Genomic DNA, 19,416 nt, shown 5'->3' on the forward strand with positions numbered 1-19,416 from the left:
ATTATTGTCGATGTGTTTCTTTGGTTTTGTTATTAATTGGCTTATATAATTGGCTGCTCCCATGTTAGGGGCATAGATATTTAAATTTGTTAGACCTTCTTGTTGGATAGACCCTTTAAGTATGATATAGTGTCCTTCCTCATCTCTTATTACAGTTTTTGGTTTAAAATCTAATTTGTCTGATACATGGATTTCTACCCCAGCTTTCTTTTGATGTGCATTAGCATGGTGAATGGTGTTCCAGCCCCTCACTTTAAATCTGTAGGTGTCTTTGGGTCTAAAATGAGTCTCTTGCAGACAGCATATTGATGGGTCCTGTTTTTCTTTTTTTTATCCAATCTGATACCCTGTTTTTTGATTGGGGCATTTAGCCCATTTACATTCAGGGCAACTCTTCAAAGATATGAATTTAGTGCCATTGTATTGGCTGTAAGGTGACTGTTACCATATATTGTCTCTGTTCCTTTCTGGTCTGTGTTACTTTTAGGCTCTCTCTGCTTAGAGGACCCCTTTCAATATCTCTTGTAGGGCTGGTTTGGTGTTAACAATTTCTTTTAGTTTTTGTTTGTCCTGGAAGCTTATCTCTCCTTCTATTTTCAATGACAGCCTAGGCTGGATATTCTTGGCTGCATATTTTTCTCATTTAGTGCTCTGAATATTTCATGCCAGTCCTTCCTGGCCTGCCAGGTCTCTGTGGATAGGTCTGCTGCCAATCTAATGTTTCTACCATTGTAGGTTACAGACCTCTTGTCCCGAGCTGCTTTCAGGATTTTCTCTTTGTCTCTGAGACTTGTGAGTGTTACTATTAGATGTCAGAGTGTTGACCTATTTTTAATGATTTTGAGTGGGGTTCTCTGTGCCTCCTGGATTTTGATGCCTGTTTCCTTCCCCAAATTAGGGAAATTCTCCACTATAATTTGCTCCAATATACCTTCAGCCCCTCTCTGTCTTTCTTCTTCTTCTGGGATCCCAATTATTCTAATGTTGTTCGCTTTATGGTATCACTTATCTCTCAAATTCTCCCCTTGTGACCCAGTAGTTGTTTATCTCTCTTTTTCTCAGCTTCTTTATTCTCCATCATTTGGTGTTCTATAGCACTAATTCTCTCTTCTGCCTTATTTATCCTAGCATTTAGAGCCTCCATTTTTTATTGCACCTCATTAATAGGCTTTTTGATTTTGACTTGATTAGATTTTGGTTCCTTTATTTCTCCAGAAAGGGATTCTCTAGTATTTTCTGTGCTTTTTTCAAGCCCAGCTAGTATCTTTATAATTGTCATTCTGGACTCTAGTTCCAACATCTTACTAATGTCCATATTGATTAGGTCCCTGGCAGTCAATACTGCCTCTTGTTCTTTTTTTTGAGGTGACTTTTTCCATCTTGTCATTTTGTCCAGAGGAGAACAGATGAATGAGAGAACAAAATGTTAAAAGGGTAACAACGACCCCAGAAAAGTATACACTAAACAAATCAGAAGAGACCTGAAACCAGGGAGAAAGAAAGGGGGAAGAAAAAAAAAAGAATATGATCAGGCTGGTGAATAGAATAGAGCCACACAGTAGATTTTGGGTGTATTTTGATCTGTTAGAAGAAATTGCCTCCCAAAATTTTAAAGAAAGAAAAACTTATATATATACAAAAATAAGGGTAAGTACGATGAAGGGATGGAATATGACTGTAAAGATGAAAATTAAAAAAGATTTAAAAAAAGGAATTGTTAATGTAAGAAGTTGGTTGAAAAAAGAATGAAAAAAATTAAAAGAGAATGTGATCAGGCGGGAGACTAGGACGTCATACATTATATTTAGGGTATATTTTGGTCTGTTAGAAGAAACTGTATCCCAAAATTTTAAAGAAAGAAAAACATATATATACAAAAAATAGGGTTAAATACAATGAAGGGATAGAATATGGCTGTAAAATGAAAATTAAAAAAGATTTTTAAAAAGGAATTGATAAGATGTTGGTTGAAAAAGGAAAGAAGAAAAATTCAATGAAAAAAATAGAAAAAAAAAGAAAATTAAAAAAATTAACTTTGAAAGACTAAAGAATCATGGGGAAAAAAGCCATGAATTCTATGTGCAGTATTCCCCTAGTGCTGGAGTTCTGCCGTTCTCATTGATCGGTAAACTTGGTCTTGGCTGGCTGTTCTTGCTGATCTTCTGGGGGAGGGGCCTGTTGCCGTGGTTCCCAAATGTCTTTGCCAGAGATAGAATTGCCCTGCCCTTGCAGGGTCCGGGCTAAGTAATCTGCTCAGGTTTGCTCTCGGGAGCTTTTGTTCCCTGCAAGCTTTCCGGGGAGCTTTTGTTCCCTGCAAGCTTTCCGTGCAGCTTTGGAGGATGAGAGTGAAGATGGTGGCCTCCCAGTCTCCACCCTGGAGGAGCCGAGAACTCGGGGCCCCACTCCTCAGTGTGCCCCCAGAGAAAAGCAGCCAGTCATTCCCGTCTCCCCAGTCTCCGGCCGCACTCTGTGCTCACCCGGCCTGTGACCAAGCATTTCTATCTCTGGCACACGACCCTGTTTGGAATCTCCAAACCCAGCAGATCCCTACGGTGCACTGTTGCACCGCTCCTCCCGGGGCAGGAAAGGGAGTCTCCCCGGATCTGCCGCTTGTTGGGTCGCTGCTGGAGGAGCAGTGGCCCAACTGTGCCGCGGATCATGGTTTATGGCAACCCTGAGCTGAGAGCCCACTCCTCGGCTCCCTCTCTGCAGTTGGCTTCCCTGCTCCGATACCTGGGAGTTCTGCCACACTCAGGCATCCCCTGTCTTTCTGTGACCCCGAGGGTCCTGAGACCACACTGTCCCAGCAAGGGTTCCACCCCCTGCTTAGCCAATGGAGTGACATCCCTTGGCAGAGCCGACTTCTAAAAGTTCCGATTTTGTGCTCCGCGGCTCTATCACTTGCCAGAAGCGGCCAACGGAGGCCCCCTCCCCCGCTGTCTATCCTCCCGAATATCGCCTCGGATTCACTTCTCCGCACGTCCTACCTTCCAGAAAGTGGTCGCTTTTCTGTTCAGAGAGTTGCTGCTATTCTTTTCTTCGATCTCCTGTTGAGTTTGTAGGTGTTCAGAATGGTTTGATCCCTATCCAGCTGAATTCCTGGGACCAGACGAAATTTAGGTCTCCTACTCCTCCGCCATCTTGCTCCTCCCCTTTATTAAATTATTTTTTAATAGACTTTTTTTAAGAGCAGTTTTAGGTTCACGGAACACTTAAGCAGAAAGTACAGAGAGCTCCCACGTATGCCTTACCTGTACCATATGTACAACTTTGGTCCCTTAACCCTATTTTTTTCTAAAAGGAGTTAGGTTTTGTACTTAACTCTCATACCAGTTTTCTTGAAAGAAACTCCATGGTTGGAGTTGACTGTAATTTATATGCTTCTAAAAATTTCCAGCCACTGTTCTAGTCCTTCAGGGGACCCAGAAATAATTCAGAAATTGGTGACATTGCTCTCAAGCAGCTTAAAGACTAATTGAGAGGAAAAACAGTCTACAAAATTAAGTGTAATGCAAGGTTGAAAGTGATCATGCCAGTAAGAGAAGTGCAGAACAGTGTTGTAGGAATGGAGAAAATGGAAAACATACCATGAGTGGAGTACCATAGCCAGGTGAATTTTGAGCAAAATTCTGTGTTAGGTCATCTGTTTCTCTTCCAACTGATGGGCCCCCATTTACAACACTCATTTGCAGGTGTTGGCTCTTGGCAGACAGCCATCGAGATTGTCATTAATGATCTACACAACTGTCTCCACAACCATCTCTAATCAAACCTTTCTGACCCAATGTGAATACCTCAAGGCTAGGTTCTCTTTGTTTGTAAAGGCAAACGGGATACCCATGAGGTATTATAATACACTTTTCCTTGTGCATCTGGAAAAGTGCATGCTAAAAATTAACTGAATGATATAATTGTATTACTGCTCCTTTGAAGCTAAAATAAGCATAAGTCAATTTTGTAAGCAATTGTCTATTATAGGTTTTCTTTTCTTTTCTTTTTTTTTTTTTCAGTTAAGCATGGATTTCTTTTCACATATATTTTTCTCTTCAGATAGGTGCCTTCTATTTGAACCTCGGAGGAGCTCCAGAGGGGCCAGCAGGCACAGGAAAAACTGAAACCACCAAGGACTTGGCTAAAGCTCTTGCAGTCCAATGTGTGGTGTTCAACTGTTCAGATGGGCTAGATTATCTAGCAATGGGAAAGGTAAAGTTGCATATTGAATGTTATAAACTTACAGCTAGGTCCAACTGGATAAACTGAAACAAATTCACATTATTTGAATGTTTATGCATTGCTTGAACCTCAGTTTTAGGGGTAAAGACATTGTTTTTATACTTGGGGGTTTATTGCTTTTCAGTTTTGACTTAAAAGATTAAATATTTGTTTAACAAATGATGCCCCTTCGTAAGAAAACTCACCTCCTTTTTCCTTGTTCTTAGTTTTTTAAAGGACTGGCTTCTTCTGGTGCTTGGGCTTGCTTTGATGAATTTAATCGGATTGAGTTGGAAGTGCTGTCAGTGGTAGCTCAACAGATCCTTTGCATTCAGAGAGCCATTCAACAGAAGCTGGAAGTGTTTGCTTTTGAAGGGACAGAGCTTAAGCTCAATCCAAACTGCTTTGTAGCCATCACCATGAACCCTGGCTATGCGGGACGTTCTGAATTACCAGATAATCTTAAGGTAATATCTTGCAAGAGTGTAAATTTAATTAAATCTTTTTTTTAATTTTTTTTTAAATTTTTTTATTTTTTATTTTTAAAGATTTTATTTATTTAACAGAGAGAGACACAGCGAGAGAGGAAACACAAGCAGGGGGTAGTGGGAGAGGGAGAAGCAGGCTTCCCACAGAGCAGGGAGCCCGATGTGGGGCTCGATCCCAGGACCCTGGGATCATGACCTGAGCCGAAGGCAGACGCTTAACGACTGAGCCACCCAGGTGCCCCTAAATTTAATTAAATCTAACAGCACCATCCACTTAAAATGGTATAATTTCCTTACATATATTTGTAAATCTCCCTTTTACCTTTGCCATTACCTACAAGGTAAACCTCTAAAAACTTTTTTAGGCATCTAATGCATATTAAAGTACATGAAACCATTACGGTGCTACTGAAAAAAAATTACAGGATTAATGAAAATGTGCTGCATTAGGGGAATAAGCTTGAATATCACCACATTCTGTTGGGATGCTTGTGCTCAGCTTTTAAAAATGGTTTCCGTTATATAAGTAATAGATTTCATTCATTATATACTTCAGGTTCTTTTTAGAACAGTGGCTATGATGGTTCCAAACTATGCCCTCATAGCAGAAATCTCCCTCTACTCCTATGGATTTTTGAATGCGAAACCTCTGTCTGTGAAAATAGTGATGACCTACAGGCTTTGCTCAGAACAGCTCTCGTCACAATTTCATTATGACTATGGAATGCGAGCAGTAAAAGCAGTTTTAGTGGCTGCTGGAAACCTAAAACTAAAATTTCCAAATGAAAATGAAGATATACTGGTAAGTGTTTAAATATATATGTTATGAAAGCCTCAGTACAAGATACATTTTTTTTTTTTTTTTTTTTTTAGGAAAGTTGATCAGGAGCTATAAATAGGCAAATAAGAGAGTTGTTGGTTTTGAACCTTTTTATGTGAGGTTGAAATAGTAGTTTTGGGGTTATGTTATTCATTATACTTTATATGAATCCAAGGACCTTCTGGCTTGATAAGCATAGTGTTGGCATTTTAGTATGGGGATTCCATAGAGCAATGTGAAAGGAACTTTGACTTTTAGTGGTGGGCAGTGTGGGGAATATGGGCAAGTAACTTATATTGCACTTTTTGGATGATTTTTAGCTTCTTCGGTCAATTAAAGATGTAAATGAACCGAAGTTTCTATCACATGATATACCCTTATTTAATGGAATAACTAGTGACCTATTTCCTGGTATTAAACTTCCTGAAGCTGACTATCATGTAAGTAAACCTGTGAGAATGACTTATTCTGCAAATAAATTTATCTGATGACTCAATCATTTTAAATGCATTAAATTATTCTATTTGGAGGATAAACCCCTATTTTGGCCACTTTCATTAATGAGGATGAGTAAATTCTAGTATCTTCTGTTATAGGATACCAATGTTAACAAGATTCAGATTAAAGATAATGTTCTTTCTAAGAGAATGAGTACTTTTATTTCCTATCATGTGATTTCTAATATTTGCTTCAATGTGTACTGTAATTCTGTTGTGTACTCTAGCAGGTAGAAAAGATGGTAAACTGCAAGTGGCAAAACATCCTATAGTTCACATAAGGATTTCTCATATTTAAGTAATATGCTTTTTTTAAAGAGGAAACAAACCATGTGCATTTCCAATTTCATCTAAATTATACATTAAAATGTATATATATATATATATACATATACACATAAGAATAGGTGTCTGCTGTTTATAGCTGTTATGTAATGTAAAATCAAGATAAAATTTTTTGAATTAAGTTTTTTTTTTTTTTTAAGATTTTATTTATATATTTGTTAGAGAGAGAGCGTGGGCGAGAGAGTGAGAGAGAGTACAAGCAGGGGGAGCTGCAGGCAGAGGGAGAAGCAGGCTCCCTGCTGAGCTAGGAGCCTGGTGCGGGACTCGATCCCAGGGCACCGGGATCATGACCTGAGCCAAAGGCAGCCGCTTAACTGACTGAGCCACCCAGGCGTCCCTTTAATTAAGTTTTTAATTTTAATTCCAGGGTATTTAACATACAGTGTTATATTAGTTTCAGGTATACAATACAGTGATTCAACAGTTCTATATACTACTCAGTGCTCATCATGATGAGTATACTCTTGAATCTCCATCACCTATTTCACCCATCCCCCTACCCACCTCCCCTCTGGTAACCATCAGTTTGTTCTCTATAGGTCTGAGTCTGTTTCTTGGTTTGTTTCTCTCTCTCTGTCTCTCTTTTTTTCCCTTTGCTCATTTGTTTTGTTTCTTAAATTCCACATATGGTATCTGTGTTTCTCTGACTGATTTCACTTAGTATTATACTCTCTAGCTCCATCTAGGTCGTTGCAAATGGCAAGATTTCCTTCCTTTTTATGGCTGAATAACATTCCGTTGTGTATATATACCACTTCTTTATCCATTCATCTATCAAGGGATACTTGGGTTGATTCCATAATTTGGCTATTGTAGATAGTGGCAATTTCTATGGTGAAATGTATAGTGAATACTTCTTGAGTTCAGCATGTATAAACTACCTTTTTCCATTTGATGATTCAATTCTTCCACCCCATCTCTCTATTGATATTACTGTGAAAATTTCAATTTGTTTGAGCTATTATATCATTAAGGCATCATTCGGCTTAAAGGCATCATTTACTTTTTAGCCTTTTTAAAAATTTTAAACCTTCAAACTCAAATGCTAATATACATCCTATGGCGGTATCAGATTAATGTGATTCTAGGGTGTTTTCCAAAACCAACAACCAGTTCTCTTCTCTGGACACCAACTGGATGTTCAACAACTCAATTCTGACACAAACTTCAGGTAGTCATTATCAGACTCCACAGATTAAAGGCTCAGTCCTACAAGACTGCCCCTCACTTTAGTCAGTCTCAAGTCCTGGGCCACCTATGTTTCTGACTGGCTGGGGTTTCCACAACCTCCCCACCCAGCTTTGATAATCCATTAGAATAGCTCACAGAACTCAGGAACACAGTTTACTTATGTTTATTATAAAGGATACAACCTGGGGCTGGGGGAGGGGTAGCCTGGCTGGCTCAGTGGTAGAGCATACGGACTCTTGACCTCAGAGTTGTTGGTTCAAGACCCACATTGGGTGTGGATCCTACTTAAGAAAAAAAAAAGATATAAAGGATACAATTTGGGAAGAACCAAATGGAAGGAGATGTATAGGGTAAGGTAGGTATGGGTGGGTGGCAGCATGCTTCAGGATATGTCATTCTCCCTGGACTTCAATGTGCTCACCAAACCAGCTCTCTGAATCTTGTTGTTCACGAGTTTTTACAGAGCTCAGTCTCCTGCCCTTTTCCTCCCTCCCCCACCCCAGTGCATTCACCAAAGGCTGGTAAGTAGGGCTGAAAGTTCCAACCCTCTAAACACTGGGTCTTTCCTGTGACTGGCCTTGTCCTGAGGCTATCTAAGGTCCCCACCCTAAGTTGCCTCATCAGCACAAACTTGGGTGTGATTGACAAGGGCTCATTAAGAATAACAAAGATAGGGCGCCTGGGTGGCTCAGTTGGTTAAGCGACTGCCTTCGGCTCAGGTCATGATCCTGGAGTCCCGGGATCGAGTCCCGCATCAGGCTCCCTGCTTGGCAGGGAGTCTGCTTCTCCCTCTCCCACTCCCCCCTCTTGTGCTCTCTCTCTCTCTCAAATAAATAAATAAAATCTTTAAAAAAAAAAAAGAAGAATAACAAAGATATTCTTGTCACTCAGGAAATTTTAAGGGTTATAGGGGCCCTGTGCCAGGGACTGGGAATAAAGACCATATATATTTTTATATTATACCACAGGTAATTATCAAGATGATTCAGGGTATGCTAATAGGATTTTTAAAAATCAGAATGAAAATACAGAACTTTTAACATTGTCATGGAGAATTCTTGTCCTATGAATATAGCAATCAATGCATGGATCCACAGCTTCCAGTTTGAAAACTACTACTAGGAGTCAGTGCTGTGAGGTGTGTGGCCAAGTGACTCAGTGCACCTGCAGATGAGCCAAGGGGAGCCAGGGCTATTGAAAAAACCTACTATGTCATATTGCTTTTTAATATGTGTAATATTCCTTTATTTTTCCTTTACTGACTCCTTTTGGGTTTCAGATAGTGTTTATCACTCCGTTAATCTTCTCTGTTGGATTTCTAGCATCTCAGTAGTCACTCCACAGGTTATAATATTCATCCTTGACTTATTACAATTTACCTTAAGTTTGTATTTCATCATTTCAGAAACAACATAAAATCTTTAAATGGTGTTATTTTATTATCCACTCATCCCTGCCCATTGTACTATTGTCATCATGTATTTTATTTCTACATATTATAAACTCCACAATACAGTGTTATTTTTTGCTTTTGGTATTAGCATTTGAAAAAAAGTCCTTTCTATTAACTTTTTCTAGTGTTTTTTATTCTTTCTAGCAGATACATGCTTTCATCTGAGATCTTTTTCCTTCAACAGAAAGAACTTCCTTTAGTATTTCTTGTGTGCATGTGGGTCTTCTGGCAACTAATTCTCTTAGCTTTTGTTGGTTTGAAATGTCTTTATTTAGCCTTAATTTCTCAAGAATTATTTTCACTAGATATAGAAATCCAGATTGGCAGGGGTCTGCCCCTCTTACTGCATTGTTTTAAAGATATTATTTCTATTAACTCCTGGCTCTCATTGTTACAGTTGGAAGTCAGGTATCTTTCTTACTTATGTGTGTCTGAATTTAACGTGTGTTTTCCCTCTGGCTCTTTTAATATTTTTCTTTGCCTGTGTGCCTTGTGGTGTTTGTTTGGTACTTATCTTGCTTGGATTTGCTGCACTTCTTGAATCTGTGGATTGATGTCTTTAGAAAATTCTCAGTAATTATCTCAAAATATTTCTTCTGCCCTATTTTGTCTCCCTGGTCCCTCTGGGACTCCAATTAAATGTATGTTAGATCATTTTGTTGCAGAATTTGCAGGGTTCTTGTCTCATGGAGTTGAAGAATGAATCTCGCAGACCCGAAAGGGTGAAGTGAAGTGAAAGTTTATTAAGTGAAGGTGAAAACAGAAAGGAAAGAAAAAACTCTCTAGAGTGAGAGAGGCCCTGAATGGGTTGCCACTGAGGGCTTTTAGTGCAGTCTTTTATTGAGAACTGATTGGGAAGCTTGTGCCATCTTGTTTTGTTCCCTTATCTCTTGCTCAGCTCTGTCTCAGTGTCTCCATCTGCCAGGAGTAGTTTCAGAGCCTAGTCTGGGGATTCAGGGACCTCCTATCTCTTCTCACTATACCTTAACCCCTTCCTTATTCATGGGACAGGACCTTAGGCAGAAAGAGCTATACTGGGATTGTGAGGAGTGACTGATTGTATACTTTAATTAGTGGGGGTTAGGGATAGCGCAAGTCTCCAAGGAATCTGGAAGCAAGGCTTTCAGGACCTTGAGGGGTAGCTGCTGCTAAGATAAGGTTACTTTTAAACATGAAGGCACTAAGGCAGCCACAAGCTCCTTGAGGAAGGTCACACTCTATGTGTTTCAGGTATCAGTGGGCTGCAAGCTGGAGGGAGATTTTATTTTATTTATTTATTTTTAGAATTTTTAAAAGATTTATTTATTTATTTATTTGACAGAGAGAGACACAGTGAGAGAGGGAACACAAGCAGGGGGAGTGGGAGAGGGAGAAGCAGGCTTCCTGCAGAGCAGGGAGCCTGATGTCGGCCTCGAACCCAGGACCGTGGGATCATGACCTGAGCTGAAGGCAGATGCTTAATGAATGAGCCACCCAGGCGCCCTGTAGGGAGATTTTAAGTTACATTTCTTTTGCCTTTGTTTCCCACATCAATTTTATATTGCCTCACATATCTCTTATGTTCTGTTTTTATTAATTTTATTTTCTGTGCTGTAGTTTGGATACATTTTATTGGCCTGGCTTTAAGATCAATGATTTTTTTTCTTTGATTTTGTTCAGTCTACTGATAAACCTATCCAATGAGTTATTAATTTCACATATTTTATTTTTTTAGTTTTAGCATGTCTAATCCAGTTTCATTAAAACTACATTTTTCTTTGCTTGAATTCTTCATCTTTTCATCTGTTTTCTGTCATATTGTCTATTTTCTCTTAAACATTTATAGAAATTATTTTTATTGTTCTGCTAATTATGACATCTAGGTCATCTGGGAGTTTGTTTTTTTCTCTTGATCTTCAGCTATTTCATATCATGACTTGTGAAGTTTGTTTTTATGTTAAAAATTGTGTATAAAATAATTGTAGAGGCTAAAGTATTATTTTCCCACAGAAAAACTATGTTTTTCCTTTGTCATATAGCCAGACTGAGTGATGATCAATTCAGTTGGGAGTTGACCCAAGCCAGAGTTTTGTGGCAGCATTGTTGAACTTTAGTTTACCTCTGGTTTCATGTCTTTAGAGTGAGAATTGTCCTATAATATAGGGCCATCCCTCTAGCAGCATTTTGGGATATAAGCATCCCAATAAGGTAATATCTGTGTGCCTTTCTAGCTAAGTCCTTGATTTCTTGCCTCACCTCACATTCAGCAAAATCATAGGCAGTGGGTGAATCAGATTTGCATTTGAGGCTTCTCCAGATTCAAATCTGCCACACAAGCCCAGATGACCATTAAATTCTCTGATGATTTCTCTTTATTTCAGCAAAGTCCCTCTGCCTATGGCAGGCCCAATCCAATGCCCATCTGATGTCTGTAGCTGGAAAATGCTCCCAGCAGCTAAATTAGCATTGCTTTGTGCTCACCTAGAAAGGCACATCCCTTTCTGAAATTTATTTCCTTTAGACATACTTGTACCCAAAAACTTCTTTATCTTTAAAATTTTTTATTTTTTTAGATTCTTCGTTTCTTTAGTTACTACAGTGTGAAGGATTGTTTGGCATGTCCTTCCACATCCTAACCAAAGGTGAAATTCTGGAAAACACTATTAAAAGGAGTTTCCATGCAGCCTGCACCCAGTGCTATGGTGCTCTGATCATTAATTTGTAATAGGGAATAATAATATTTTTAAAGTAATTTAATTCTTTTTGTTCTTCCTTTTAATTAAAAAAATTAAGCTTTTAAAAAATAAAGCTTTAGGCCCCTGGGTGGCTCAGTTGGTTAAGCGACTGCCTTCGGCTCAGGTCATGATCCTGGAGTCCTGGGATCGAGTCCCACATCGGGCTCCTGGCTCAGCGGGGAGCCTGCTTCTCCCTCTGACCCTCTCCCCTCTCATGCTGTTTCTCTCTCTCTCTCTCTCTAATAAATAAATAAAATCTTTATTAAAAAAAGAAAACAAAAACAAAAACAAAAAATAAAGCTTTAAGGGATGCCTGGGTGGCCCAGTCAGTTAAGCCTCTGCCTTCAGGTCAGGTCATGAACCCAAGGTCCTGGGATCGAGTCCTGCATTGGGCTCCCTGCTCAGTGGGAAGCCTGCTTGTCCCTCTGCCTGATGCTCCCCCTGCTCGTGCTCTCTCTCTCTTAAATAAATAAATAAAATCTAAAAAAAATAAAGCTTTAAGATATAATTTATCAATATAGGAAGATAATGATTTTTTATTTCAAAATGAAAAGTCTATAAGATATGTATGAGATGATTTATGATACCATTTTATAAAAATGCATTCCATTTTTCTTTTATTTTAGGAATTTTTGGAATGTGCTCATGAAGCCTGCAAAGTACATAATCTTCAGCCAGTTAAATTTTTTCTTGAAAAAATGATTCAGACATATGAAATGATGATTGTGAGACATGGGTAAGATTATAGATTATCATTGTCTGCCATAGTTAGATGTTATTTTCAAATCAAACTTTTAAAACAACTAAAATTTGTGAACCAAAGGACTCAGCAAATTTTGTATGCTAGGTAGGCTAGGGAACAAAGACTGTCATCCTCCAGTTTCCATCCCGGTGGCTTAAAACAAAGTTTTATTTCTCTCTCATGCTACCCATCCAACAAGGATTGGTAAGGCATGCTCATTCAGTGATGTGGCACTAGTGACCAGCACAGTTTGCCCTTTTGGTCATCAGATTTGTTATTTGCTCTTCTTCATGCACATAAAACACATCCTTTTCTTCCCTGGAAGACAGCTTAAAGGTTCTAGTCAATCAATGAACCCTACTTGAAGTTTAGGATCTCTAGGTGATGCATGATAGCTTCTGCATCAGATTTGGAAGTTGTTCTTCTTGATCCAAAGACCTACAGACTAGAAAGACAAGTTATCTGCCTCCATACACCTAGTCTTAATTATAATAGTGGGCTTACTAGAACGGGTTATTAAAGCAACCACTACCATCCAGAAATTGAAGAACTGGAGACCCAGCCAACACTGCTTGGTAGCAATTCTGAAACCTGGGTTTTCAGAATTTCTGAAACCCAGCAATTCTGGGTAACTGGGGAGCCCCAGTTCCAGAGATAAATTGACTATGAAACTGATAGTTTAAACCTCAGGACCTCTCACTTGTAGGGGCCTTTCGAAGGAGTCATAATCACTTGATATGCATAATTTATTTTATAGGGTATCATTAAAGTGGCTGTGGACATTTTGTATCCATAGTTCCATATATAATTTTTTCCTATTCCACTGATTGTATAAACTTTAAACCCCATAAAACCTGGATCCACTTCTGCATGATTTTGCAGGGGCTTTCCAGTTAACTGTTCTTGGTGGACACTGGTTCAACTTTCTCGAGAGGTCTTTGCATCTTCATTTTATTCCCTGGTCACATGTGAACTGGACAATAGAGAATATGTCCTTGGGAACTGAGAAATGTTTTCAGCCTGCTTCCCGCCTATAGAAAGTTGAGGTCTCAAAGGTCATGATTTTTTTTTTTAAAAGACAGGATTTTAAAAAAACAACTCCATATTATGTAAATTTTCAAACATATACAAAAATAGAGGGGATAATACAATCAACTCTCATTCAAGGATCATTTTTTAAAAATTTTTATTTATTTGAGAGAGAGAGAGAGAGCACAAGCTGGGGGAGGAGCAGAGGGAGCGGGAGAAGCTGTTGAGCAGGGAACCTGATGCGGGGCTCCATCCCAGGACCCCAAGATCATGACCTGAGCTGAAGGCAGATGCTTAACCAGCTGAGCCACCCAGGTGCCCCTGCAAGGATCATTTTAAAAAAATTATTATTATGTTATGTTAGTCACCATACAGCACATCATTAGGTTTTGATGTAGTGTTCCACGATTCATTGTTTTCGTATAACACCCAGTGCTCCATGCAGTACGTGCCCTCCTTAATACCCATCACTGGGCTAACTTATCCCCCCACCCCCCTCCCCTCTAAAACCCTCAGTTTGTTGGGATCATTTTTAAGTCTTGAACATTCACATGTGTTTTAGCCTAGACTCATAATTTGTCAGTAAACTTCCTCAAAAACTTGATAAGCTTCTTATTTGTGTGATTCTAAGCAGCTCTATATGCCAATAGCCATAACTATAGTCCTTACCAAGTCATACCTTTATAAATTTCCTTGCAGTATCCTTGAACCTATCAATTTTAATTGAGAAGACCACAAGCTTAATCTGTTTTCACTCCTGAAATGATTACTGGGAACCATATTACAATTTCATAGATTTTAATAGTGATACAAGCCCTACCCTTAATTTGATCCTTGGTGCCAGGCTGAGTAGATGGTTGTTGTTGAAAGGTTTTCTCAGTTTATCTTTTACCAATTGGGGATGAGAATAAGTTGCCTGTAGGTTCCTGAATTTCTGGACTCCCTTTATTTTCTTTCATTCCAACTTGCAAACTGGCCATTTTTTTTCCCCTGGGCTCATTTCTTTCCAATAGTTCTTTGTTAAAGGTAGCCGTCAGCTGGCATTATATACTAATAATATTCTGTTTACTATCCTTTTCCCTAAAATGGCAGTTTCATTAGGTAGATCATCTGTCTTCCAAGTAACCTCAAGGAACAAATTAACCAAATGTTTCATCATTGCATAACATTAATTGCCAGTCTCTTAGCCTCTCATAACAGTTAAATTTGCCACCCACAACCTGGCCTTTAAGCCAGTGCCACATATTTAAGTCTTTATTATGGCAAGAATACCTTGCTCTTGAGCACCTGGGTGGCTCAGTTGGTTAAGCGACTGCCTTCGGCTCAGGTCATGATCCTGGAGTCCTGGGATCGAGTCCCACATTGGACTCCCCACTCAGTGGGGAGTCTGCTTCTCCCTCTGACTCTCCCCCGCTCATGCTCTCTCTGTCTCATTCTTTCTCTCTCAAATAAATAAATAAAATCTTTAAACAAAAAAAAAGAATACCTTGCTCTTTCTAGGAACCAGTTTTCTGTCAGTAAGGATGGGCTAGGTTATTCTTTAGAAACAATCAGTCACTAAGACCCAAATCTTAGTGACTTAAAAAAACAAAGGCTTACTTCTTATTCATACTGTGCCCACCATAGGTTAACAGGAAGGATCTGCTCATCCTCATTACCCAGGGTCCCAGGTTGTTGGTGTAGTCAGTGTCTCAACATGATGGGTCACTGCTGTGCGAGAGGGAAAAGCTCTGTGAGAAGAGAGCCCTGTAAACTCCCTCACTGGCAATGATTTGTCCCCTGCTGGGAAGTAACACCCATATTTTCCACTTATTACTCATTAGTCACTTAGAATTTCCACAAGAGGGCAAGGAATCCTACTATGTGCTGGGAGAGAGGAGATTCAGAAGTATTTGGCAGAGAGAACCAGGAATTGGTAGCAAGTAAAGACTTGAGGAACGGGAGCCTTTCCCACTTCTCTCCTTGGGAGATCCCAAGACTTTTTTTTTTTTTTTTTCAATCTTAAGAGTGTACCGTTAAGTTTTCATTCTCATTTGGAGATTTTTTATTATAGTCTCGTTTGTAGATCATGGTATTAATATAGAGAATTTTATAGATCTACCAGTTCAGAAGTTAAATGTATTCTTCTCAAGTCTGAGAAAAATTCGTAGAATTTCAAAAACTATAAATACCAGTATTTTATACACCAGTATACAGGCAAATCATTTACCATTATTTTTTAGAATCTTCTTATATAATTCTTTTCCTTAATAGTTTCATGTTAGTAGGAGAGCCTTTTGCTGCTAAGACAAAAGTTCTACATATACTGGCTGATACTCTAACTCTTATGAATGAACGTGGCTACGGAGAGGAAGAAAAGGTCATTTATAGGACTGTAAACCCCAAATCCATTACTATGGGCCAACTTTTTGGACAGTTTGATCCAGTGTCTCACGAGGTAATCTACAGTATAAATATTCTCTTACTGACAATGTACATTAAACCAGGAAATTTGAAATGTTTTTAATATGATCACTTTATAGTTTTATAAAGGAAGCTTTCCAATTCTCTTTTCTTCCCCAGTGGACCGATGGTATTGTGGCCAATACTTTTAGGGAATTTGCCTTATCAGAAACACCGGACCGGAAATGGGTTGTATTCGATGGTCCCATTGACACTTTGTGGATAGAGAGCATGAACACAGTATTGGATGACAATAAAAAGGTAAAATCATCATGATTTAAAGCAAAACTGATGCACAATATGAATATACCAAACACTTAAAAAAAGCTTAATATGGTAGATTTAATGTAAAATGGGTTTTTTTTTTTGCCACAGTTTTAGAAAAAGCAAAATAGATGCAGACATCCTTAAGCAATGTTATGTGTTCAACAACTAATTGACTAGGATTATACATTTAAAGTAAAGGATGCAGCAAGTTTAATAAGCTTATAAATTATCTGTTCAATGAAAACTATGCTGTAGTAAATCCTCTTTATTTTTTTTTAATAGAATAAAAGTGTATTAAAACCATTGTGTTCACAGGAGGGCATAGTAATGCACTAGGTGTTATGTTGCTAAGTGACTCCAGTCTTATGGTTTCTTACAGAACTTTAATATTTTAGGAGGAAAAAAAAGGGCCTGATTCCTTTTTGAAAACACTGAAAGCTTCAGTGCTTGTATGTGCTACATTACCTTAGAAGCTGTGAACTATACAAAAGAACTAGAAAATGGAAATCCTCTAGTATTTGTTGTAATTGACAAATAACATGTAAACTATAAAATGTGACTAATTTTAAGTTCTGTGCTTTTTTAAACCTATGTGTACATTCTCATAACCATCATTTAAATAAATATTCATAAAATTTCTTGCACCTACAAGGTTCGCTCATATTCCTCCCTAATCAGTACATCCTCTCCCAGGGGCAATCACTATTCTGACTTCTACTGTGATAAATTAGTTTTGCTGATTCTTGAACTTCATGAATATAGAATCATACTCCTTAGTGTTTTTCTTCTTGTGGTCAATGTGGTATCTATGATATTCATGTTGTTGTAGTTCCATTTTATTTATTCTTTTTATGTCTGCATTAGTATTCTACTATATGAATATATCATAATTTATTTTCATACTTACATGAAATAACTACACTACTAAATAAGCAAATTAATTAGCATTCAAACAAATATGCCAGTACATTGTCATAGGTTGATCATTTATTCATGTTCTTTCTTTCAGTTATATTGATTGAGCTAAGAAGTAATATTGATTTGTAAGAGAGGGGTTAATAAGGATCTGATTCAGAGCCAGGTGGGAGGATTGTCTCGTATTGGATAAGAGGGAAGCAGGAAAGGATAGGTTTAGATATAGGTGAATGTAGGGATTTGATAGTGGAAATTTGAAGGCAAATCCCTTTTTTATGTTTGATTGATTGATTGTGTGAAGTGGTAGACCCTGGTTCTTTGCACATTGGAGGAGAAAAGGGGAAGATTTAAATGACCTATTATGGAAAATGGGAAAGAGAGCTGCCTAGGAAAGCATAGAAGCATATCTGAAGATTAGGAGTCGTGCCAAGGTCTGCCTTTGGGAGATTTTCCCTAACGGTCTAAGCAGCTTGGATGTGAGTGTAGATGATGGTGCCAGACTAGAAGTACACAAAGACTTTTAAAGATATTGGCATGAGAGGGCGCCTGGGTGGCTCAGTTGGTTAAGCGACTGCCTTCAGCTCAGGTCATGATCCTGGAGTCCCGGGATCGAGTCCCGCATCGGGCTCCCTGCTCGGCAGGGAGTCTGCTTCTCCCTCTGACCCTCCCCCCTCTCATGCTCTCTCTCTATCTCATTCTCTCTCAAATGAATAAATAAAATCTTTAAAAAAAAAAAAAAAAAAGGATATTGGCATGAGAGTGCTAGAAGTGCTAGACCATAGAACAGAAGCTGTTTAATAATGAGGGAAGTGAAAACAGCAGGGATATGCAAATGAAGAGCAAGTACAGTAGGAGTCAGTGGGTGAGAGCACTGCATGTATAGGACGCTGCAGGCAGAGCTGGGCATGCTTGAATGTACTTCAGAATTGTGTAGTGTTCCAGGAGAGAGGTCCCAAGGTATATAAAGTGGGTGACTGGAATGCAGTAGAAAAGTAAGTGAAGACAGGGTAGTCAAGGATCTGAGGGGCTGCTATGTTGAGATGCTCTTCCTCATGAACCCGGATCAGGCCAGAGTTATAGCAGAGAGAAAGAAATTGAGCCAAGTATCAAAGGCTTTAGCTAATGATGGGAATGCTTGGGTGCTGGTGAGTGATAGCAGCAACCATGGTTGTCAAAGGAGCAGAGGGTAGAGAGAGTGGAGTAGAGTATTTGGGAAACCCCATGGGGGAGTGAGGAGAAAACTGATTCCACCTCCCAAATTTGAAGCAAATAGGAGAATGTTTGCTGAAATAATCTGGTAGAAAATGAAAAATATTCTAGAACAGTACTGTCCAATAGAACTTTCTGCAATGATGGAAATATTTGCATTGTCTAAGAAGGTGGCTACTAGTCACATTGGCTGGCTACTGAGCATTTGAAAACATGGCTTAGTACAGGGTTGCCTGGCTGGCTCAGTCAGTAGAGCATGTGACTCTTGACCTCAGGGTTATAAGTTCAAGCCCCACACTGGGTGTAGAGATTACTTAACAATAAAATCTTTTACGGGCGCCTGGGTGGCTCAGTCGTTAAGCGTCTGCGTTCGGCTCAGGTCATGATCCCAGGGTCCTGGGATCGAGCCCCGCATCGGGCTCCCTGCTCAGCGGGAGGCCTGCTTCTCCCTCTCCCACTCCCCCTGCTTGTGTTCCCTCTCTCTCTCTCTCTCTGTCAAATAAATAAATAAAATCTTTAAAAAAATAAAAAAGAAAAAAATAAAATCTTTTAAAAAATGGGGCTGGGGCGCCTGGGTGGCTCAATCGTTAAGCGTCTGCCTTCGGCTCAGGTCATGATCCTGGAGTCCTGGGATCGAGCCCCGCATCGGGTTCCCTGCTCTGCAGGAAGCCTGCTTCTCCCTCTCCCATTCCCCCTGCTTGTGTTCCCTCTCTCACTGTGTCTCTCTCTGTCAAATAAATAAATAAAATCTTAAAAAAAAAAATGGGGCTTAGTGCAATTGAAGAACTGACTTTCAATTTTATTTAATTTTAATTACTTAAGATTAAATTAATTAGTTAAGTTAATTAGATTTAATTAGTTAAAATTAAATATAAATAGCCACATATGACTGCTGGCTAGCATATTGGACAATCCAGCTCTAGACCATTCATTTATTTTACAGATAAAAAACAGGTCCAGGAACGTTAAATGCTGCCTTGTTGACATATAACTAGACAGGGGCAAAACTGGGACTACAGTGATGGTTGTAGAGAAGAAACACTGAAAAATAAATGAAGAGGAAGAATTTAAAAAAAGATTTAGTAATGAAAT

At 38.9% G+C, this 19,416-nt stretch overlaps 1 protein-coding gene across 1 annotated transcript in view; it reads left to right on the forward strand.

Moving 5' to 3' along the window:
* DNAH12 (dynein axonemal heavy chain 12) overlaps positions 1–19,416 on the forward strand; it is a 232,143-nt gene that overhangs the window by 83,124 nt on the left and 129,603 nt on the right. The window contains exons 25-31 of the mRNA XM_078076858.1: positions 4,051–4,203; positions 4,440–4,679; positions 5,257–5,502; positions 5,841–5,960; positions 12,347–12,456; positions 15,745–15,928; positions 16,054–16,194. Of these exons, the coding sequence (XP_077932984.1) occupies positions 4,051–4,203; positions 4,440–4,679; positions 5,257–5,502; positions 5,841–5,960; positions 12,347–12,456; positions 15,745–15,928; positions 16,054–16,194 (1,194 nt within the window). The remainder of the gene's footprint in view (positions 1–4,050; positions 4,204–4,439; positions 4,680–5,256; positions 5,503–5,840; positions 5,961–12,346; positions 12,457–15,744; positions 15,929–16,053; positions 16,195–19,416) is intronic.

The sequence above is a fragment of the Halichoerus grypus genome, chromosome 1 (assembly GCF_964656455.1).
Source record: "Halichoerus grypus chromosome 1, mHalGry1.hap1.1, whole genome shotgun sequence".
NCBI lineage: Eukaryota > Metazoa > Chordata > Mammalia > Carnivora > Phocidae > Halichoerus > Halichoerus grypus.